At 38.8% G+C, this 24,703-nt stretch overlaps 1 protein-coding gene across 1 annotated transcript in view; it reads right to left on the bottom strand.

The window, feature by feature from the left end:
• The window catches only part of Antxr2 (ANTXR cell adhesion molecule 2), a 131,151-nt gene that overhangs the window by 31,861 nt on the left and 74,587 nt on the right, over window positions 1-24,703 (bottom strand). The window contains exons 15-16 of the mRNA XM_036201660.1: window positions 20,811-20,975; window positions 20,493-20,573 (exon numbers count right to left, since the gene is read on the bottom strand). Of these exons, the coding sequence (XP_036057553.1) occupies window positions 20,493-20,573; window positions 20,811-20,975 (246 nt within the window). The remainder of the gene's footprint in view (window positions 1-20,492; window positions 20,574-20,810; window positions 20,976-24,703) is intronic.

Raw genomic sequence — 24,703 nt, 5'->3', positions numbered from 1 at the left:
AGGCTCTGACTACCAATGTATTAACACGAGAGGCTAACATGGCTACAACAATCACTGAGTGAGCATTTACTCCAAGCTGGGCAATGTTATCAGAGATTCACATGTGTTAACTCATTTAGTCCTCGACAAAATGTGAAGCTGGATGTTTATGTAACCCAAAACAAATCTGGGAAATCAGTTTTAAGTTTCCTTTCCTAATAAACACATTATTCTCTGATTTGAAACCCTCATTGTAGGTTGGAATCAAAATAGTAAGTTTTTGTTGTATATCTAAGTATTCCAGTTGCTCAGATTTCTCTTGTTGTATTCATCTGGCATCTTTTCTCATGAGGCATGCCACCCACAATGCAATGAGTGAAGAAATCCAATGCAGTAAAAATGATCTGGGCTGTACCAACAGCACCTAAATCAGATTTGTTTTGGCCAACAGGAATACACATGCAATGCATTAACATAATTGCTCTATACATAAATACATACCCTAGATATATTCACTGTACAATCATAAAAATTATTTGAAAAGAGGAAAAGAATGAAGGTGAAAGCAGAGTGGAAAATATGAAATGTGAGATGTAAAGCTGAGAATCAAAGAAGCCAATTTTGAACATAATGAAAATAAGCATAATGAAAGTTTGCTACTAAAAATATCAAGTATATATTTAAGATACAGCTAAGATATATCTAAGCTTGAGTCACAGCACCACAACCTTTCCTATTTCATTTACTCTTCCATCACCCCTGTGAGATAAGTGTTATTATGTAGAACACCTGATCTTGAACATCAAAAAGGAGAAAATACATTTGGGAAAGACTGGGAATTTGTTCATGGCACAGAGGTCCTACAATCAGGCCCAGAACCCAGATATAGCAACTTAGTGAAACAGACTTTTGAACATGGTCATGAGCCTGTAAAGAGGCTCTGTCTTAAATCTGTTAAGTCTGCTCTTGTTGAATACAGAGGGCATTCAGTTTTCTTATCTTGCTAATGAAGTATCCAACTTAAAAAAAAAAAAAAGTAAATGAAATAGGTCATGACTGAAAACAGTCCCCTCTGCATCTGTTTGTTCCCCTCCCCCACTGGAGGCATGCATTTGTTTAGGATCTTTCTCACCACCTGACGACAGAGAGAGAAATATACCATAGTTCAATAGTGTTTATATTTTATATTCTGAATCATTCATTTCTGCTCACAACATAAAAGTCACAATTTTTATTTTTTTTCTTACTGAAGGACTCACGGAGGTAATATTGCAAATTGCTATGAATCTCTTCTGTGTGTGTATAAGCTGTGAGCTGCTTCTGGTCAGAAGCAAATACAAACCCCACTGTAACTATGATTCAGAGTCCTCACTTCCCAGTATAACGGGATGTTCTAAGACACACCACGCAGCTACCCTGGGTTTGTAAGTCTTGCATTAGAACTACCTTTCTCCTTCAGATTTGAGGCTAATTGAGTCATTCACATTTTTTCCCTTTAAACTAGCTCCTATAAAGAAGGGGAAGACATTTTTATAAATAAAATATGAGGTTGGGAGAAAATTATACTGCTCTGTATGTTGCTATCTTCTCTTCGAAACAGAATGGATCTGTTCATAAATTCTAGTCCAATGAGGCTAACCTGGCAGTCACCTGGGCAGCGAGGTTCCCTTTGTAACAAAGATTTAATCTGTACTTCAAGTCCTACCAAGGCTAAACATTAAGACGTGCTCAATATACACAAAACCAAATGAGAACGTTTATTATTATGTGCCAAAAGAATATTTTCTAGCCCACAGCCTGCTTCACCCTTTGCCATGGTGGTGTCAGAAACACTTACTGTACAAGCAGAGATCTGTGTTTCCTTTGCCACAGACAATAAATCTTTAGTGTCTTCTCCTGACACGCATGGCTCCACTTGCTCTCATGAGGCACGGTATATCTCTCTTGCCGCCCCCCTCACCTCACAAGGTCATTTCGGAGTGATGATACAATATATGGGGAATATCCAGGTATGAACAATAACCAGGATCGGCTTTGATGTACCTTGACTGCAAATACTACAAAACCCAGAAGAGGCATCTCTCCCAAGCATACTGTAGCCAGAAGTCTGATTTCACAAATACAGATATGAGGACATCTACATTAAAAGATTTCTGCCCTATTTGTTACTGACAGAAAAAAGCACTCTTATGGAAAATAGTTATTTGAGAAAAAAAAAATTCTAGCTTCATAGAAATCATCTTGTCATTGGACAGTAATGTAGGAACTAAATATAAGAAATTACCACTTGACTGTTTTCATTTCTATATTGCAACATTGAATTTTTTTCTCAATTTATGGGGAAAAGTAATGGCAGAAATACTGTGGTAGAAAATTAATTTTGTCCCCATTAGCCTTTCTCAAACAGGTCCATGAGTGCATGAAGAAGCCCCGATGTTCAAAGATGTCCAGTCTGCATAGAGCCACCTCTCACATGGGCCTTTTACCAGCCATGTGGCATCTTTGAGAAAACTGAGGAGAGTCTTTTGAAACACTGCCTCTGTTCTGGGGTTCACAAATGAAGCTTCAGTTGAAAAAGTCCGTTTTAAAACAAAGGGCTGAGAATGATGGTCTGAGGAGCTCCAGGCCAATCATAAGTAAGTTAGAAAGGCAACATGTGACTCGGAGCTTCTGACAAATACAGCACATGCAAAACCCGTGTTGTTCCAGAGTCTAGCCATGGCACTGTTTTCTTAAAGTATCAAATTAAGACATATGAGAATTCAGAATTCACTTTAGATTTGTTGCCTTGGGCCCATCAGATGTCTCAGAGTTTAAAGACACTTGCTGCCCAGCCTGAAGACATGACTGAGTTCAATCCCTCAAGCCCACATGGCTGAAAGAGAGAGCTAATTCCCAAAAGTTGTCCTCTGACCTCCATATGCACACTGTGACACATGGGAACATGGGAGCATGTACATACACATACACACACACACACACACACACACACCAACTAACCACATGTTTGTTTGCTTGCTTGTTTGTTTAAGTTTAAATAAGTCTCCTAAAAAGTGGGGGGGGGGGGGGGGGGGGGTGGATAACACATGTCTACAAAAAGGGTCTTAAGCAAATCACAAAAGATAAAAGTCAGAGATACTTCAAATGCCGGCATATGAGACAAAGGAAATGCTAAATGTATTCCATTTCAATATACACTATCATGACGACTTGAGTTCAAGATTAAAACCATCAAGGAGATTTCTTTCATTCCCACTTCAGTAATTCTGTAAATGGGGGAGAGAAGTAATGAAGGGAGAGGCGGGGAGATTAGGGGACGAGAGGTTAGAAGAGGGGAGGGGAGGAAAGGAAGATGTTTGAGTTAAAGCAAAGGTTTGATGTAGACATTATAAGGTTCTGTGGGCATGATTTACAATCCAGGTTTCCTCGTTCCCTGAGTCAGCACTTCTGTTACTCCTCTGACTTCTCCTCTAGCTGTCCAGCAGAACAGGATAAAAAGGGCCTCTAAATCCATGGGCCATGCTTTATGTTCAGAAAATATTACACCCTAATAAATGTCAGGCTATGACTTTAAAACTAAGAAAGATCCTCTCAGTAGGAGTGGCATAATGAAAATTCATCAATTTAGCTGTGAGATGTATTTTAACACTGTGAAAAAGAAGGAAAGTACACACACACACACACACACACACACACACACACACACACACACGTGCCCACAAACAGGATGAGGAGAGCAGATCACATGGGCTCGGTGCATTGTTCCATGATAGTTACATATCTGGAGTGACTAGGAGCTGTCTAGTAAACAGATAGTGACAGGTAGTAATTATTCTAATGAACATATGTATACACTAAGCAAAGATGGCCAGGGTACAGTGACAAATGCAAGCCATTAATGATGACAAGAGCTGGATTCAACTGCAGTAGCTGTCACCATCTGAGGTTGGTGACCACACTATGACAGTCCTTACAGAGTGCTTCCTGGGAAAACGCAGTCTATTTAAAAATACAAGTGGAAGACACTGGGCACAGAAACAGGCACACAAAATCAGAGTCCTCGATGCCTCCAGGCTTTGTTCCTTGGAAGATTATAAATTATTAAACCCAACATAAAGGGGCTATGGGTGTAGCCTTCACCACCTGCTGGCTGATGGGTCATTATCAAACTCCCATGTGCATAATGGAAACCACATCTCCTGAGGATCCAGTGAGAAAGGGAATAAGCAACATGCAGGTGTGAAATAAATTTCAGTTCTCTTCTAAGCCAAGTTCTTTCCTGGGAGAGTTGGCCAAAGTGGGACTTAAATTAGTAAACCTGTACCATTCTTAAATATTTTGCTGAAAATATGATAATTGATAAATTGTCATCTCTCACTGTTTAAAGTGAAGTGCATAGCTGATGGTTATAAAACATTTGCAAACATAACATTCTGTCAGTGGTATCGGAATTTCACTGTTTCCATTAAACTCAAAAAATAAAATACTTCTAGTCTTGGCTGGGAGGCTGCTCAATTGCTAAAATGCTTGCTACAGAAACTTGCAGACCTGAGATCTAATCCCACATGTGACTTCATAAAAAGCAGAGCAGAGTCATGGTGGTACGTCTGTCAGCTCAGTGCAGGGGAGGCATACAGGAGGTCCCTGCAATTGATGAACAGCTAGTCTTGTTTAATTGGTGAGCTCCAGGTTCACTCTCAAAAACAACATGGAGAGAACTAGAGGATGAACTTAAGATGGGCCTCTGGCCTCCATATGCATGAGCACACATGAGTAGTATGTGCTGGCACGCACACACACACACACACACACACACACACACACACACTTCTGTTTCTGAAAAGTTCTCAGTTAGTATCCATTATTTTGCTCAGTTTCACTCATATTCCTTTTAATCAAATGGCAATTCTAAGACTCATCAGTCTTTGATCTTGGAAACAGCTGTGGGAGGATAGCCCTAAATTCCTTTCTCATCTTCTCCATCCTTTTTGAGTCTTGATTCCAATAGTTACTGTGCATACTATCGCCCTTAGAAATCAAATATCACCCTTTGATACCAACTTTTTAAGACAAAATCGCTTCTCAGAGTCTACAGATCCTCAGCCCTTAGTCAGGACCCTCTTCAATTTACAAAAGCTTGACTGTTCTGGAGGGAAGAAAGGCCATGTCTCGAGCAGCTGCATGCCCACAGTACGTGGAGGGAAGAAACTATGGGGAAAGGCTGTAGAAAGTTAAGAGCTTCGTGCTTTTCCAAACAGAATTCTATCACTTCTTCCTTCTCTCTTGCCCTTTCTTCCCACTACTCAAACGCCGAAGGTGCTGTGTGTTTCGCACTTTGCAAATGGCTAAAGTACTAGGAAACAAGACATTATATCAAGGAGTGCCTGAGACTCTGTTTCAAAGTTTCAGATGCATCTACTAATGGCTGGATGCAGTAGCTCACATCTGTAATCCTCCTGGGGGCTGAGGCAGGAGGATTGCTGCAAGTTCAACATCAACCTGAGCTACAACACAGCACAGGAACCAGAGCAGGTGCTGTGTTGGGCCCAAGTAAGTGGGCAGCCCTTGGTCCTTACACAGTTCCAGCGTCTGGGCCTGACTTTTCTGTAACATCCTCTTTCCACTAAGCATATCTGACTTCCTCCGCCAAAGTCAAGGCGTTGTTGGCTGGGTTGCTTGCTCTGTTTGGCATCTGAATTTCCAGGCTAAACTTTACTACCCTGACCCCCCAACCCTAACTGGGTGGTTCCACAAGCTCCAGCTTCCTCCTGCTCTTATCTTCATTTCATGAAGCAGGACAACAAAATTAGAAGACACTAATTAAAGTCTCTTTTGTCTGAAAGACATGGGTTTTCTTCATCCCAAAGTTTAAGAAACAAAGCAATAGATACTTGTTCACCATTCACTGGTTAGTCTAATAGACTAGCACAATAGACCATCTAGGCCTACACAAGACTTCAAGTTTCCCCTATTATCTTCCATCCATGGTTCCAAGGCTCCAGACAACTGAGCCAAGCTTTCTTGCCATCTAGACCTGGTCCACTTCTTCAGAATCACCTCTGTTCTGTGTTGTTTCTCACCTCTCATTTCACCTCATGCTCCACAGGTGGAGTGTTTTGCCTTAACACAGAAGGCCATTATATCTAGACTGTCCATTACTAAGTTGGACAGTCCTTTCCTCATACCCTTCCTCTGCCTTGTGCTAATATTTGAACTGTTCATTATTTACTTCCCACCTGCCGACTACGGATCCTCTGAGTAGGTTACAAACAGGTTAATGAACACGTGCTAAATATTTTGGGTCTCAAACATTGTCTCAAAATAGTAGCTGCTCAAGAGAAAAATGTTAATTTTTATTATATTTTTATGTCTCTCATGTCCTAATTCTAGCATATAATGAAAAGCCATGAAATTAATTGGTGGAAAATTATAATTGTGAAGTTGTCACATACGTAAGTATGTGCCATTCTTTGCTATATGTCATAAATTATTTGTAGACAATTTGTGTGTATATTAATAGAATAGTAGGAAGCAAAATTATTATTTTCAAAATATATCTTTTGGGGCTTTCTTAGTTTACTTTTTGCTGTTCGGGTTCTGAAGGTTTTGTTTTTCATTTTCATTTGTTTGCTTGCAATAGACTCTTACTCTGTAGCTCAGGCTGGCCCATAGCCCGTACGTAGCCCTTGCTAGCCTCAAACCCATGTCATTTCTCCTCTCTTAGTTTCCCAAATGCCATCCACTACACCCTCCTGGATTATAGTTTTTCAGGACTTTTTAATCTCCTGACTGCCCCAAGTGAAACATAATGAACTTCTAGCAGGTGTAGATTATCCAGTTATCTTTAAATTTAAAAGGAAAATAAAACCTAACTCCTCTTTAGATACAGTAAGTGGCAACTTGTAGCTCTTTTCTCTAATTTTCTTAGAAAACATTTTGCCTCAAAACAAAAAAGAGGAGACGGAAATGTGTTTCAAATCTTCCAGTGGAAACAAAGTAGCAAACATAGGTAAGTGAATAGAAAAAGAAGTATCTACTACAAATAAATAACTTACATTTAAGATATGGAGCACATGCTTTTTCTCTTTCTGTCTTTTTTCATACTGAAGTGCTTGCATGTGTGTCCACTTGTGCAGCACTTAAGTGCCCTGTGCCCACGGAGGCCAGAAAGGGTGTTTGATGTGCTGGTACTAGAGTTACAGTTGTGGGCTGTGAGCTGTCATGTGGTGCTGGGAGAACCTGGGTCCTCTAAGAGAGCAAGTAGCCAGTACTCTTAACCACTGAGCCATCTCTCCAACCTCTGCCTTGCTTTTGTAATCCAACGAACTCTGTACTCACAGTGATCTTTCTGCCTCCGCCTCCTTAGTTCTGGGATTACAGGGGTGAGCCACCATGCTTGACTTTGATATTTTTCTCACATTTGCCATTAAGCAGAGTGTCTTATAGTTGCTATTGATAAACTAATAATATTTTGGTTATACAGGAAATACCCAAAATGACATCCTTGGAGCAGGGAAATATCCTGTTTTCTATTAACCAGTACAAATGCAATTTTTGTTGTTGTTTTTGCAAAATAATAACATCTCCAATATTTGCATTACCATGTCATGTCATGAAAGTCTTTCAAAGTATCTCCTCAAACCCTCAGGCCACCACTTGAAGCCACTGGCCTCCCACAAGGTATTTAAACCTAAAGTTTTATCTTAATAAAACTGGTTTTGTATTCTATTCTTAAGGAAGCAATACATATATTTGAGCTATTAAGTGCCTAGAAAAGTATAGTTGGTTAGTATTCTTCTACTCACAAGCAATCTAAAATACACTTTTTCTCTAATTGATCAAGAGTAAGGTAAGCATGCTGCAAGAAGAAATCACAAGCAAGCCATTCTCCTTAGAGGGTTGTTGAAACCTGGGGCTAGAGGTCAAAGGCTAGATGGGTGTTATCTGCCATCCAGCGAGCTGTATGGAGAGAGACCACTTAAAAAAAGAAGTGTATTTATCTGATTTAAATCAAAATGATTGATTTTCATTTAACATGTGTCTAGTATTGTTAGCCTTGCTTGAAAAAAATCAATTTTAGTGTGACCCAACGGGAGAACAGTTCCATGTATCTCTATATATTTAGTGACAGGGATACATTAGTGCTCTTCTGTGAACAACTATTAAATAAAAGGAGAGATTGCATGTTTCAGTTGTGCCACGCGGCAGCAAATGGTAGCCTAACAAAATGACCGTGGGAATAATCCAACCTCATATGCTAAATTCTCTTTTTTGAGGAAAAAAAAAAATGTAAAGGAATAGAGATGTTATAAAAATAGAACACTAGCAGACAAATAGCTATATGGATCTCTTAAATCTCCATCCCCTTTGCTTCCTTCCATATGCAGATATTTTCAATTGATTGTAAAGCATAACAGCAGCAGAAAAAGGTCACCGTGGAGCGAGACTCATGGCGTGGCAAGCGTCACTTGAGCAGATTTCAGCATATTGTGAAGAATGCTTGCCATTTTTCCGGTTTATCTGTTACGATAAAATATTTGTGTTTTTTCTTGATCATGGATAGCCTAGGAAATGCCTTATTGCTAAGTCTGTGTTGCTATAAAAATATATTTGTTAATAGTAAGTTAGATTTTACCAACATAAATTCTTTTAAAAGTTTGTTTTTTTTTTTTTTTTTTTTCTGAAGGGTGATGGCAGGGTCCAGAGATCTCCTCATGAACAAAAAGGAAAGGATCCTTCTTCATAGAGCAGTCTTGTTTAGATTTCGATTAAAAAATAAATAAAAAGACAAGCTCACACTCTAAAATATTTTGTGGATCTTTTCAAACTCCACACAAATGAAAAGCCCAGAGATGAGAAAAATTGTGCTATCCTGACACAAATCGATGACAGTGTAGAAATCCCACGTCCCTGGGCTCCAGTGAAGTCAGTAGCCTTTCCAATTTGCCGATGGTGTTAGAAGCTGCATACTTCCACCCTCACCTAACAGTGCCCCCCAACTCAAAGTCTTCTGCTCCCACCTAGACGACAGGTTGTGATTCCTGGACACACTAGCCCTTGACCTCTCTCATGCCTCTGCACGTTCACTTCTACTGGGGCACAGAATTAAAAGTATGGATGGAAGCCACAGTAAAAGGGATTAAATCACACAGCTGATGAGGTCCATTTTGGTTCAGTTATTCCTTACTCAGGCCTGTGAACTTTCTGAGGAATTCACTACCACCCTGATACATCAAATTTTATTAATTGATGCACACAAAATTAAAAACATACTAAATATGTTATCATAAAGTAATATGCATGCATCCTGAATACATGACAAAAGCAGTGTATCAATAATGATGATCAGTTGCCAAGAGAATCAAATTTAGAACTAAAAATTTAAAAGCACCTCCATACCTGTATAATTATCCTCACTTTTATAATATTTTTATTTCATCATTAACTTAATTTTACAGGATGTAATACAGATGCTAAGAGAAAAAGGAGGGATTGTATCCTCATTTTAGCTGATTTTTAAAATATAAAATGTACTGCAAAATAACAGCATGGAACCAGATGTGGAGGCATCCACTTATAACCCTAGGAAGCTGAGGCAGGGAGATTGCCACAAGTTCAAAACTAGCCTTTGTTATACAACAACAACAAAGTGTGGACGCATGCCATACACATTGTACTAGAAATCACAAAGCCTGAATTTGAGTCTAGACCCAATTGCTTTCCAACAGTGAGATGTTGAGGAATGTACTTAACTGAGTCTCACTAATTTCAACTGTAAAATGGGAGTGATATGATATCTAGCTCTGAGACTGTTAAGGCAAAAATGAGATAATGTATTCGACAAAACAAAGATGCAATGGATGCTCATGGGCTGCTGGCTGAACTGGGGTTCTAAAACCATACTATGAAAAGAAAGCCATAAGTTTCCTCAAGAATGGCAACACCCGTTTCCCCAACACTAGCAGACACCAACCACCACTCTACCCAACATACATATACCCATGCACAGATGCACACAAGTATCACAGATACTGAAATTCTGAGCCTCAATAATCTACAAAAATATCCCAAGAAGCAAGAAAAGAGTCCTCTAAAAGAAAAAAAAAAACAAAAACAAAAACAAAAACAAGAAACACCCTAGACAAGGATCCACAGCATCCTAGACTCACAAGCAAAATTGGTGCCCTAAAAATAACTATTTCTATTGGGAGATTGTTCTTTTGTTCAAGAATCTGCTGGCCTTAACCCAGCCAAGCTGCAGTACCACAAGCTCCATACAAGTCCATTAGTGTTCCATAATGAAAGACTAGAAATTAAAAAAAGAATTTTTTTTTTCCTTACTCACCATCATCGAAGAGGCTTACAGGGGCACAGTCCTAACCTCTGTTTTGTTTTATTACTGACCGTTCAAAACTTCCATGGGCTCTCTAGAGCCTATAAATTAAAATCTAAATCATTGGCATCAGCAGCCTTTTGCATCTGCAATGGTTCCTATGCACAATGTAAGTAAGTGGATTAACGGAGTATTTCATCGCTGTATTTTCCTACAGACTGTGTAAAGCAGCTCATGAAAAGGAAACAACAGTGCAAAGATTAGCAAAGTCTGATGTGTGATTCTAAATCTGCTGAAAATGAAGACTGCCCAGTGCCCTGACTAAACCTAACTCCTGAAGTTTAGGTCACTGCTATCAACTGAAGGTCTGTATAGAAAGGTACAATAATTCCATACATTACCTATTTTGCCACTGATTTTTTTTTTTTTAATCCAAACACATGGACAACATAGAATATAATCCTGAAAACTTACTGCAGAAGTTCTGAGCCTTATCTATTTTTAAAAGATCTTTTCCCTTGAAGATTTATAAGCCACTTTTGGCAGACAAAAATACTCATAAGTAATATAAGTAGTTACAACTTTCCATTGAAGAGCAACACAGAATCCTGCCATAGACTTAAGAATAAAGAGAAGTTAATGGGAAGCATGAGAAGGGAGGGAGATGGGATTTTAAGAATAGATAGGTTAATTTGTTTGCTTCAAAGTGGTCAGGACTGCAATCATTAAAAATACATAATCTGTTGTGTATTACCTAACCAAAACATCTCATGTTCCTATTTCTTGAATTCTGTTTGGAGAAATAACACTCTTTTGTTTCTTCATCTGCTTTGTTCCCTTTTGATCTGTTCCTTAGTCTAGCCCTGCTTCTCACTCTTCTGTGTCACTCCACACCTCACATCTCCCCTTCAGTGAACTGTTCTGTATTCAGGTAAACAGGAAAGGAACATTTATTCAGACTTATTGCTAAGCTGTATCTAGAGATTTTATATAGATTTATTGTTAACTGTTCATCATTTCTGGATGCTCACAGTAGCTGTCAAAAGGTGAAGGCCTGAATATTAACACAAGGAAATACTTGAAAGATACAAATGAAAATATTTATATAAGGCGCATGCATGTGTGCATGCACACAAACACACACACACACACACACACACACACACACACACACACACACACACATGCTTCTATGCCTCCTAAAATTCTTATCTTGTAAAACATTGTTTGATACCAAAGCATGGCAAATTAAGGGCTTAACATCAGTACTCATAAGTCAGATTTAAATTTCTTGGCAAATAATTAAGATTAATGACAGAAAACATCCCTTTTCCCCCAATGTAACACTTGTTTGCACCTCTTCACACCTTTCCCATCATCCCTTCCAGGCTCCTTTTGGGCTGTGAAAACAGAGGTCCTGAAACATTGGTCCTGTTATCTCCTGCTTTTTGCAGCAGAGTTAGTAAAATAGACATGAGCAAATTTACAGCCAGCAGCTCAGACAGCTGCCTTACTTAGCAGTTAATAGGAAAGGCACTAATCTAGTTAGGACCCGGGACTAGTTCATAAATCTGGATTCAGAGGACAGCTTAAGCTATCACACATTTTTCCGGAGAGTGGGATTTGAATTAGATTGTCAGCTTTCTCACCATGCAGAGCCAGTACTTCTGTAAACCAGAACAATGAGACATGGAGCTAACATAAGCTACATGCTAGCCAGCTGGCTCAGTGGTTAGGCAACACATGATTGACAAGAACCTACATGGTTTGGTAGGGACTAATACATAACTAGAAGAATGCCAATCACTAAAAACTCTTCTTGGATCAAATAGGATGTAAAGATCAAAAAATTTTTTTTGAATGGGGGAAATGCTACTTTAAGAAAAAAAAAAAAATCATACTCTAATGAAGTGAAGTATTAAGAATAACTAACCTCTATCTAAGCAGAATTCAACCTAAAGGGAGATTATTGAGTCATACTTGTATAACTCAAAAAATGCTTAATTTAGTTCATTATAACTTGAAATTGATTACCATGCAAAAAAAGACAAATCTTAGCTCCATAAAATACCGTTTTATGTACCACTATTCCCTACCATGCCTTAATAAGGAATTATTCAGACGTGTCAAATAATAGAATGGCTTTGTCTTCATTTCCCTGCAGCTTATTTTCAGGAAAGTGTATGGCAGTAAAATATGAAGTAATGATCGTAGAAATACTTAAACCTACAAAGTCAAGTGACATTTCTGTCACATATCTCTAGGATCTAACACATCGTTCATTTTCATAAATTACAACAAAACCAGAGGTGACATTTGTGTGCAGAATTCTGTGCGTTGAATCAGTCTCATACATACAACAGGTAAGATGTTGTACCCAGACTTAGAATATCAAAATCTTAATGCTCCTTACAAAGTTGTAAGAACCACATTAGGCATGGTCATGTCTACTGGGTCTACCTTACAGGATAGAGCGAACGACAGACAGGGTTATATAACTAGAACCTGAAAGCCTCCATGAGTCATATGGTCAAGTCCAGTTAAACACAGATAATGTAGTGACAACCGGGCATCCAAGTGGAAAATCACATGAGCTCTGAGACATGCAGGTGGAAGTCAGGAGGGAGGGCAGACTTGTCTGAGAAAAATGTTCCTAATGTTGATACCAAATCACAGGGCTTCTCTGTGCTTTCCACAGAAAGGTGGGATACCAGAGAAATAGACCAAGGATTAGGACTTGGGGACATACCAGAGTTAAGAGCTAGGATGGGATGGAACTGGAAAAGAGTCACTGCAGGAGAAAAAGCACCTTTTACCCTAGACTTCTCATCAGTATGCCATGCACATAAACATGCTATCTGCCAATTCCAGTGCGATACTCTGCAGACTTACTAACTCCATTATGCAATTAAACACGAAGGGGATTGATTTGTATATCTGGTCCTTCCTTGGGAAGAGTAGAGACATATGGCATAAAATACAGTGAATTCAGAAAAAAGTTCTTAAGAAATCATTAGTGCCATGAAATGTGCTAGTAGAACATTTATTTTAAGAAGGAAACCGCTTTATTTAAAAAGCCTGTTTCAAATCTGTAATTTGTATTTAAAATAAAATATGCTTAGTAATCAACTGCATTATGAAGTATAAATTTCATGTAGGTGTACATGTATGTCTGTGAGATATGTATGTATGAAAGACACATACTTAGCATTCAGTACATTAACCAGCTCGCTAAGAAATATCATGTGAATCTGAAGTTTAGGACATATATTATTTTCCCCAAATGTTGACGTGAACAGATCTGTGGACAGAAACACATGATGCAAATAAGTGGATAAAATTAATTTGAATTGAGTTTGAATAAACTACCCAATTTCATTGTTTATGAAAATCATAAAGAGAAATAAAAATAATTTCACATCATTCATTAAAAGGGGATAATTATTATTGGAAAGCCAGAAAAGTAAAATTGTAAACAAATGGAAGTATGCTAATGTGTGTCTATGTGTATTTGCTATTTATTCAGCTTAAAAAGTAAAACATACTTATTTTACATCTAAAAATCATGTTTCAAAATAATTATTAGACATAATTTTATTCAAAGTAAAAATGGTAGAAATGTAAATGTGAAGGAATTTTAAAAGATGAATTACTATAGATTATTTCTGTACATTATAAAAGATCCCAGATTTTATCTGTAAATAAAAGTGAAATAAAAGATATTTAGCAAAGAACATAGGCAGCTAAGGAGTGGGAGGGAAAGGCACATCCAAATTGACATCCAAAGGGCAGTCCTAAAACATACAGACCAGTAATAGTAGCCAAACTCAACAGACTGAGAATTTGTACTAGAGATATATAAACACAGACACACACAAATGAATGTAACAGTTAATGAAATGAGTTCATAAACTAGGTATCTGTGGGAGGGTTGGAAGGAAGGGATAGGAAGAAGGGAAATTAATTATATCATAATCTGAAAAATAAAGTAAATGTTTCATAAAGTATTTAGCAAAGTAAACAAGATTCTGTCCTAAAAGCATTGTTTACATAGCGTGTTTGAGCACACATTTCTTTTGAGAATCAGAGGACACCCAGCGTTCTGGAGACTGAAGCAGGAGTATGGCTGCAAGTTCAAGACGTATACCGTGAGGACAAGCCAGTCCACAGCCACCCAGCAAGACTCTGTCTTTGGGAAAGAGAAAAGGATGGAAGAATTTAACATTTCCTGCTCAAATCTATTTCCTTAACTGAATTGTGAAAATTTTTACACTAAACTTATAAGTGGGTATCTGGTAGACCTTAATGGCACAGTCAGTCATAACACATTCTTTTTAAATAGTAAGTTATTTCAAAATATATTTTCTTCCTTTTTAGAGTGCATTCTGAGCTCCAAATTAAAAATTGAGTATTTAAACATAATGAAAAAATACAATTTTATGCTATAAAATCTGTGAAGTGATTGATTAGAGATGTATTCTCTCCTTTATAATAAAGAATATATTAAGATTAAATGGGACTAGAGAGATGGATCAGCAGTTAAAAGCACCTTCTGCTCCAGGAGAGGAGCCTGGTCTGGTTCCCATCATCCACGTAGTGGGTCACAACTGCCTGCAACTCTACTCCCAGGGGATCTAACTTCTAACTTCCAGAGACACCTACATGTGATACACATACATACACTCAGGCACACACATATATACACACACAAACACACATACATGCATATACACATACTCATAAAATAAATAAATCCTGTTTTTCAAAGCTTACATATAAGGTATTGAAAAGAAAAAGGCAGGGGAAAAATGTTAAAGCATAACACTGTGAGGTCATTTCTCCCCCAGGAGGCATGACTGTGGATGCTCTTAAGATGTTCCCATTTAAGCACACACTTTTGAAAATAATGTGCTCAGCCCTGGAAAACTGAGGTCAACTTTTGGCCTTTTTTTTTTTTTTAAAGAATCTTTTTTTGTTTTATTTTTGATATTATAATATAATTACATTTCTCCCTTACCTTTCAAACCCTTCCAGATATCTCCTAAATCTCTTTCAAATTAATGGCTTTTTCATTTATTTATTGTTATTGCATGCATACAGGTATATACATATACATTCAAAAATATAACCTGCTTAGCTTATATAATGTTACTTGTTACATGTTTTCAGGGCTATTTGGCATTGGACAGCCTATTGGTGCTCCCTTGGGGAAGACCACCTCTTGCATTTTTTTGCCAAAGCTTATACATGAAGGAAAATTTATATTTCTAAAAGCAGTACATTAATCTAAAAGAAGTGTAGAGGTGTTTACCGTAATAAATAATTTTCTTTATTAATTATAAAAATTCTCATTAAGCATCCAAATATTATTTATAGGTCTTTTTTTAAAAGTTCATCTAGCTTTGTAATTTAAGTAATTGAATCTTACATGTCCTGCATCTCACTTCAAGAAACCAGAATGAATTAACACGTAACTGTTTATTACATAATTAAGAGGTGGTTTTATTTAAGCTAAGAAATAGAACTAAAAAGAGCACTCTCTATGAATGTTAATGTCCAGAGCAAGAGTCATTAGTTGATGACTTCCATAAGAAGCAAATGTGTTCTGTACAACAAAATACAGCTTATACAAGCACAGTGTGAAGGCATGCCCATCTATTCAGGTATGCACCTCTGGAGCAGTCAGTGGAGTTGCTATAATAATGGCATGTTCCTGCCATGGGTTGTTCTACTGGAAATTTTATCTTTTAAATGTGAGTCAGCCAAAGGTAGTTAGTTGTAGTTAGTTGCAGTCATTAACAGCATATTCCCAGGCACCGAAAATAAGGAGCCATTTGACGAAAAGATGAACCTTCTCCAGAAACCCAGAAGAGGATTCCATAGCAAACACAGTAGACAACAAAAGCAGATGGCAGGAAGCCCTGATGTGGAAGGCTGAACAGTGTCGGGTATCACATGATTCATAAACACAAGGCAGCTCACAGTGACCCTCGGGAAGGCTAGAGTCATTGAAGAAGCTGCAATTCAAAAGGGGTTGGGCCTGCTTGTTTGAGCAAGAGAATTCAGCAGCAGGGCTAACAGGAGTGTGGACATAAGTTGACAACTAGTATATAAACTGGAGGGGGGCTTCGATCACTGGCCTCCGCAGTTACAAAGCTCCTCAGCACCTTGTGAATGAGTTTGTGCTCCCTAGGATCCTGTCCTGGTTTGCTATAAACTTTTAAAAAGTGGAGGGCCAATGTTCTGTCAGAACAGACATCAGTCATTTCGAAGAATGCGAAGCACACCAGTATAATTTGTCAGTGTTCTCCACAAACTAGATCTGGCTTCACTTAAACTTACCATGTACGCTGCTGAGGTCACTTCCGACCCATGAGGCCTTGCCAGCTCCCTATCCCCAGACCCTTTCCAGGGCTACTCCTTTGCTCCAAAGCACACATTAGCATAGGCGACTCTCTCATCTCAAGAAGATAGATGGTCATGCAGCCACTTCACTGGACGGTGGGGTAATTCACACCACTGCAATCTTTATTCTCTGACAAACGCCTGGAATGCCTACTTGCCAGGCGAGTTTTTTTTCACCCAGCCCATTGCCATTTACACACCCGTGCACGATTAAGATGTTTTATAACATTTTTGGTAAAAGTCAAACAGGTTGATGAACTTTCTTTCAGCTAAATGTAGGTACTAGAAAGGGTTGTTCCCTCTCCAAGAGAAAAATGTTTGTTTATTTTGATGCACTACAGATATGGAGTCCTGATAAATAAGAAACAAAATAAAGTGAATTCAATTTCCTTGATTTTTGTTTTACTGGCTGGGGGGGGGGGTGGAGGGACACATTGATTTGGAAAAAAACAACAACAACTAAATTTCACATCTGCAGAGATAAGAAACTCTGAGTTCAGAACGTGGAATAGCATTGAACAGAAGCCCATGCATTTCAGGCATGTTCTGGGATTCTTCTGTTGCATGTGTAAAGCTGATGTGCTCACTGGTGAATGAGGAGCCATTTGAAGGTTAACATAAACTCGAAAACTGTCAAGGTCCTGGGGGATTTAATTGGTTTGTGGAACAACTCCAAACTAGTCCTCTGCTATCTTCTTTCTACTCTCTTTTCATAGAGAAAAAAAAAAGGAGGACGCATGGTAATGCATCATTTATAAATTACCTTGTTATTGAGGGGGGAAACACACACACACACACACACACACACACACACACACACACACCACAACACAACACAAAACACTGCTTTGAAAACCAAACAAACTCCTGCTGCGGACTCGGGCCTGTTTGATGGAGACCCTTCAAAAGAGTCCAGGGCGTAATGGAGGTTGTTTGTGCAGAGACTTCGATCTGTACCTGCTGTCCCCTGTCACTCCCCGGAAACTTGGCGGCAGATGTTGCAGCCGTAAGTTGTCTCTGAAGTGCCTCTCTGTCCTGTTCCCCCACCGCCGTGGAGTCAAACTGCATTAGATCTCCTATTTGTGCCTGCGGCAAGTTTGGGAGCACAGCTGTGTCCACCCCGCTCCTACCTTTGGAGTTTCAGGCCTCCAGGCAGCGCGCGCAAGACCAAAACGGTCCTGCCGCTCTTAACTACCTCGGCTGACAATCGGCGGCCGCCGCCACCAGCAGATGTCGGGACAACCTGCTAGCGCGCACCTGGCCGCCAAACCTGCGACTCCCAGGACCTGCCGCCCGCATCAAAGCCCGCGCTCGCCCGCAGCCGCGCGCTGGGAGCCCGCCCGCCGCCCCCGCGGCCGCTTTGATACGGCTCGCACCGACTCCAGCCTCCGCATCAAGGACTTCGGGGCGCGCAGAGCTCAGCCCGGGAGCCCTGCGGCCTCTGCGCCCCAGCACAGCTTCCGCTCCAAATGCACCAGGAAGGACACGCTGCCCCCACCTGCGGGACTCAAGGCAGCTTTAGTTCTCTGGTCGAGAGTTTGTTTATTCGACTGAGCTCTCGGGAGGCGGAATCTGCGGGAAACTGTTCCTACATAAATGACAAGGCTGTTTTTCAAAGCACATAACAAGCTGCTGGGTAGGCAGGGGTTGTGTTCCTTGGAGCCATTAGGCAGGCCCTGAGAACAATTGTGCTTTACTGGCTGTCATGCAGCTTAAAGTCAGCCTCCTCCCCCACCCTCAGAGGATGTGACTCCCAGGTATCCAGAAGGAAAAGTATTATTTATGCCCTGGCAATGTAAACGAACACCCCCATCTAAATGTGGGAGTTCCGGAGCCTTCCTAATGCCTAAAATGAACAAACTGTTTTACAATCACACACTTACCCTCCTGTACCAGCATAAATACTTCACAAAAAGCACAAACAGAAGTAAATGTTGTATTTGCGCATATGCGTGCATACAAAAAAGGTCCGTGACCACCACGGGAGACACGGGGAAGGGGAGGAAAATTAGTACCAACACCAATTTACATGGTGATACATTTCAAATTTTTCCTTTAAGGAATTGACCTTAATGTCCGATAACACTTGTCCCAATGAGTTATTTGATATTATAGTCAAACTACTTCAATAGGAATTTAACATGTTTGTCTATGCTGACAATACACTATTTAATGGACTTTCTAATATTTAATGGAAAGCAAATTTTTAGAGCAAACTGGTAATCGGATGAAATTGAAGGCCTCACACACATATATACAGTTAATATTTACATGGAGCGTGTATTCATGATTTAGAACGTAATGTTTAACAGAGTACTGGTGAATTTTAGGGAAGTAAATTTTGCAAACATCTAAACTTTTTCATAATAGTTAAGAAAGCATATAAAGTTTGAAGAAGAGAACTGGAATCCCACCCCCAATATCTCACCATTCACTTAATATCCAACACTTAATAACTTAATAAAATGGAAATTATTAAACATACAAACCAGTATCTAACCTGGTGAAGAGCAGGCTGAGAGGAGGCATGAAAATAATTGTAAGCAAAGTGAAGTGAAAGTCTAGAGAGTTGACGAGGAAGAAGAGTTACATGTAGCTCCAGAAACAGAACTCAAACCCACAAATGAACTTAAACTGAGATGTGAATTTCCATATAAAAGAAGTTTCTATTGAGAATCTGCCAATGAACTGGCAATAGAAGAATCTGCATCATAGAGCACATAGCTTTCTCTCCCAGTGGTTCTATCCAAGGGGACTGACATCCTGTTAAAGAGTTCAGCAATATTTCTCAAGATGCATATCCTCACTGGCTGATGTTTCTGAAATGTTCCAAGGTTGAATTTTAAATTTAAAATTCTTTTAAACTCTTAAACACCAAGCTAAAACCACCTAATACTAAATACATCTTATCTTGGCTTCATAACATAAATACTAATTTGATGGACTACTTCATAGTGTTAGAGTAGCATGTCAGACCTAAGTGAAGCCAAGGTCCTCTGAGGAGATGTACATGGTGTTCACTCCTTTGTGGGAGATATAGGATTGTATTCCCACCGTGGGCATCAGGAACAGCACCAGGATTCACAATCAAACCTACCGCTGTTGCCTATGAGGAGCCTTTGAACAATTTCTCTAAGAGTGCTACACCAGGAAAATGGTATAAATCATTAGAAAAATATTAAAAACAGAGTGATTCTACACATTTTTAAAAGAAGAGTTTTAAACGGACTCCCTTGGTGAGGAAAAGACACACATACAACACATCTGTAAGTATGTGGAAATAGATAGTACTACCACAGACTTCTTTGGTGCTTCAAGCCTTAAGGACACCTTGACATATTTCAGAGACCATACTGTGACAACTATTGAAGGCAGGTAACATGTTTATAGCGAAAGACAGTGGGTCTGAGGTATTTTCCCTAGATCTCATGGCCTCTAAATGCTAGAAGAAAGACTTCAGATGCGAATTCCCAGTCTGTTTCTTCCAAAAGAAAATAACTCAGAACACTTGTTTTCAAAGTCAAACGCTAAAGCAATGAGCATGCTTATGATTTTAATCAATTATCTGGAAAGGCACTGCTGTGGAATTGGCTTGAAAATGAATTGTAAAAACAAAATTTAACAAATACCCCATGTAACAAGAGCACACACTGGTCAGTATCAATTCCATCCTGCGTGCTAACAGAAAGTTTTAAATTATTTTCATTAATATTTCCCTATTTTCATTATACTGCCCCCCCCCAGCACCTTTCTCAAGAGATCCCCATACACAAACCTCATCTCCTTCCTGGGGTCTCATCAAGGACACCCGGTCATATTGCTTCAAGATCAAAGCCCAGAGTGCATCCAGACGACCCTGGAGAGAGAGTGGATTTGTGAACATGGGTAGCTTCATTTCATTAATCAATTAAGTAAGTTAGGAAATACAAAAACTTGAAGGCTTTTATGCCAAGAAAATAAGTAGTTGCTAGAGCACAAAATGAGTGTCTGCTATCTGGTCTGCCTTAGTCTTCCTCCTGGGACAGGAGAGGCAGTAAAAGCTACTACATTCCTGTTAGCTTGAAGCTGTATCACATGAAACGTAGGCAAGTACCTTAATTGGCGTGTACCACTTTGTCTGAGGGGCCTGGTATGTGGGTTTGGGTCGAGGTGGTCTCGATGGCATGGGTATCTCTTCTTCCGGGATCATCACCACAGCATTTTTGGCTTTTTCTAGCCTTGCCCCTTCCTCCGTAGATCCTTTATCTCCCCAGCGGACCTTTAAAATGAAGGAGACACTGCTGTCAGACAAAGTGGCCCCGAAGAGCAAGCTCTTCCGTGGCCCACAGTGAACTGGTCTAGTCACTCCCAGTTCCTTCTCTTCTGAGTTTTAATGGGTCCCACGCCACTCATTATTGTTTGCCTGTGGGTATATGTGTGGTATATATGTACATGTTCATGTTTGTTTGAGTTCATACGTGTGTGGAGGCCAGAGGTAAACTTCAGAGGTCATTCCTCAGGTGCCCTCCACCATGTGTTGTGAGACAAGGTCTCTCACTGGGACCTGGAGCTAGCCTATTAGAATAAGCTGGCTGGACAGGAAAGTTCAGGGATCTTCCTGTCTCTGTTTTCTCATTATTCTTTATTATATTATTATCATGACTCAAATACAAAATAACTCTTGTAAAAATACGATATCACTTAAATCTGGTGTAATGGTTTCTCCAGCATTTCAAAAAGGAGATAATTTGTGGTATACATAGATAATGTATGACTATGTAGTTCAATTCTACCTTAAGGTATTTGAGATGGTAATGCTAGCATTTATTCCATGTGTTCATGTGTATTCAATCCATACAAAAATGCAAGGAAATAGATACTATGTGTGTCTCTTCCAGATGACAGAACTATGGCACAGGTTAAAAAAATGTGCCCAAAGCCACTACAGGTGCATACACACAGGACAGGGATTTGGACATAAGCAGTAAGAAATGAGTGAATAAGTTTTACATGATTTTGAATTACATAAATTTATCTTACAGAAAAGAAATTAATCTTTTTAAAGCTTTTCGTATTTGGTTGGTTCATAAAGTATGAATTTCCCTTTACAGCATTCTTCTTGCCAAAAAAGTTTTCTGTCTTCAGTTCTTTTGCTCATCTGAATATAGTCATTTGATAAATAAATTCTTACTAGAGAGACAGGAATTTGAAAAGGTTCTGTTTTGAGGGGAAAAAAACACAGACCATTAGGGAATCCCACAGATTTTAGATCATTTCATTTTCTGGGAACTCTTAATATTGATCCAAACCAAGAGAACTGGGGTTATTGTTTCTTTACTTTTCAGTAAACAGAAATTAAGAGTCAAGTCATAACCCAATAATATATGAATAGGAAATGGTCTCTGGAGAAGGACTTTACCCAAACAGGATCAGTGGGAGAATCCCAGGATATTGCCCAAGAGGACAGTACTCAACAAGCAACGTGCATGTAGAGAAGCAAAGACCAGTCCAAGATATGCTACAACACACCATTAAGTCATCTCAGCAGAAGAAAAAGTTTAAAGTCACTGACTGAATTGTTAAGCAGGAAGATGGATGGTTACTTTCCATAGAAAAACAACTATGCAAGCTTTTTGATAAAGCCACTTAGATAGTTTTAAACACATACACACACACCCCTTTTTTACTACAATTTTAGAATAATTTTCAATTTCAATGCTGAGTCATCAAAGTCTATGTGTATCATTCAATGTGATCAATGGCTAGAATGTTCTTTGTGGGGTTGTTAAATTTGTTTGAAACACATTAAACCTTTAATGCTAGATAGTTGGGCTTTCTTTCTGAAAAAAAACAAAGGAAGGAAGAGAGGAAGGAAGGGAGAAAAGAAGAAAGGAAAGAAGGAAGGAAGGAAGAAGAGGAAGAAAGGAAGGAAGGAAGGAAAATTACCATCTTTTTTTCATATCACAGTCTTGGCCTAGATAAGCTAATACTTAGAATAAAATATTTAGGTATAATTAATGAATTTAAAACTCTAAAACCAGTGCACATTTCTTGCAGTTCAATCATCTCAATTTTGGGGAACAAAACTAAACAAAAGAGACAGGTGGTTTAGTAAACACGTGGATTCGACAACTCATAGAAATAGTTCAGAGTGAATCTGTAAGTTTGATATAATTTAGATTCATGCAGAAGGGGTAGATTTGAACACAAACAGCTCATTAGACTGGCTTTCACACTTGAAACCAAAGAGGTTATGATAATTAGACACAATATCACTGGAACCATCCTCAGATTTTAAAAAAGTGAAAGTTGGTTGCACTGCAGTTCTGATCCAACATGGCATTCTCAGGCTTTGATGATGAGGTGCATGACCCTCAGTCATAGAAGTCTAAGGAGACTAATAAGTTTGCTGTCTTTGTTTCATGAAAAAGCTTCTGGGTTATCACCAACCTTCACTAAACACAAGTTACACTTAATCTTAAGGACTAAGACTAGAAGACACCTTGTAGAAGTATCCTGCAACTCTACAAAGGAATTAAACATGTGTGTGTGTGTGTGTGTGTGTGTGTGTGTGTGTGTGTGTGTGAATTTTAAAATTTTAAGTTGATCACACTGAGATGCCCTGAAAGGATGGAAGGAAGAAGAACAGAAATAGATGGCTAAAGAAATTCTTAGGAGAGTTTGCCCACAGCTTTATTTTACTATGGGGAAAAGGTAGGTAAGGACAAACTTCAGAGCTAGATCCTTCCAGTTCCACTTGGCTTTTATTATCAACAACCAGTTTCCTATTTCCAAAGCATATTTGGATAAATTAGAGTCTATATGATAAAGGAGCAATTTCAGAATTTTTAAAAGTCTGTTTCACAAGAATTGGCAGAAACCCCCATGTGAAATGATTAGGAATTGTAGTAGATCTGCTGTGATAACAGCTGTTATGAAAAGCTCTGCTCCAGCTTTCTGAAAACTCCATTAGAGGAGAGTTTAAATCAATATTTAAATTAAAAGAATAAGATTTGTAAAATCCAGAACACAAAGTATCCATTGTGACTTAATCTAACCTCAGCTCTGAAGGTTTCTTCTCCAATTCTGATGACCTCAGAACTTATATAATCCATTTACTCTCTCCAGCTTATGTACTTTGCAGGTTTGAGGAGGTGTGCTTATAAAAAGCATTATGGATGGTTTTCCCACTCCAATTCTAAATTCAAAGTTTAGAAATTTTAATGATGCTTAATTCTCAATTCAGTTTTATTATATACCTGTATATACTGAATTTCTTCTTTGTAAATATCTGTACTTTCTTTGTCATTTTAAAAATTCATTATCATCCCATTTACCATCATATCAATAGAGTATTCCATTTATGTGGCCAAAATTTTTCACGATTAATGGACATAGACTCAATGGAGGTTGACTCTTGCTTTTTCAAAAATAAAATTTTGCTCTACTAAAAAGGAAGGACAGGGGATACAATGTTGCATGCTGGAATTCAGGGACTCTTAAAGTTGGAATTACAGGCTACTGGGAATGTGCCTGTGCTTTCTTGAGCATAGAGAAATTACTGCAGTTTGGATATGGAATGACCCCTTAGGGACCTGTGGCTCTTTTGGAAGGTGGCAGCACCCGTAAGAGATAGGACCAGGAGGAGGGCTAAGAGTTTTTATAGGTTGCGCATCTGGGGGTGATAGCAAGATGTCCTTTGTCTTGTTTTGTTCCTATCTGCCCATGGTAAGCAGCATGCTCTACCAAATGCTCCCTGCCACAATGTTCTGCCTGGACCTAGACCCCAAACCAAGAAGGCTTAAAAACCACAAGTTAACCTGAGCCAAAATAAAATTCCCTTTTTGTAAGTTGATTTATCTAAAGTATTGGTAACAAAAACCTGACTAATACATAGAATCATATTCCTTTTTACCCAGGATCTACTCATGGGTTCATGATACTTTTTTTTTTTTTAAGAAAGAATCTCAATCTTTTGACTACTGTACTAACAACAATTAGTTCAAC

This window comes from Onychomys torridus, chromosome 10 (assembly GCF_903995425.1).
Source record: "Onychomys torridus chromosome 10, mOncTor1.1, whole genome shotgun sequence".
Taxonomy (NCBI): domain Eukaryota; kingdom Metazoa; phylum Chordata; class Mammalia; order Rodentia; family Cricetidae; genus Onychomys; species Onychomys torridus.
This window is presented reverse-complemented; position numbering and strand designations above follow the sequence as displayed.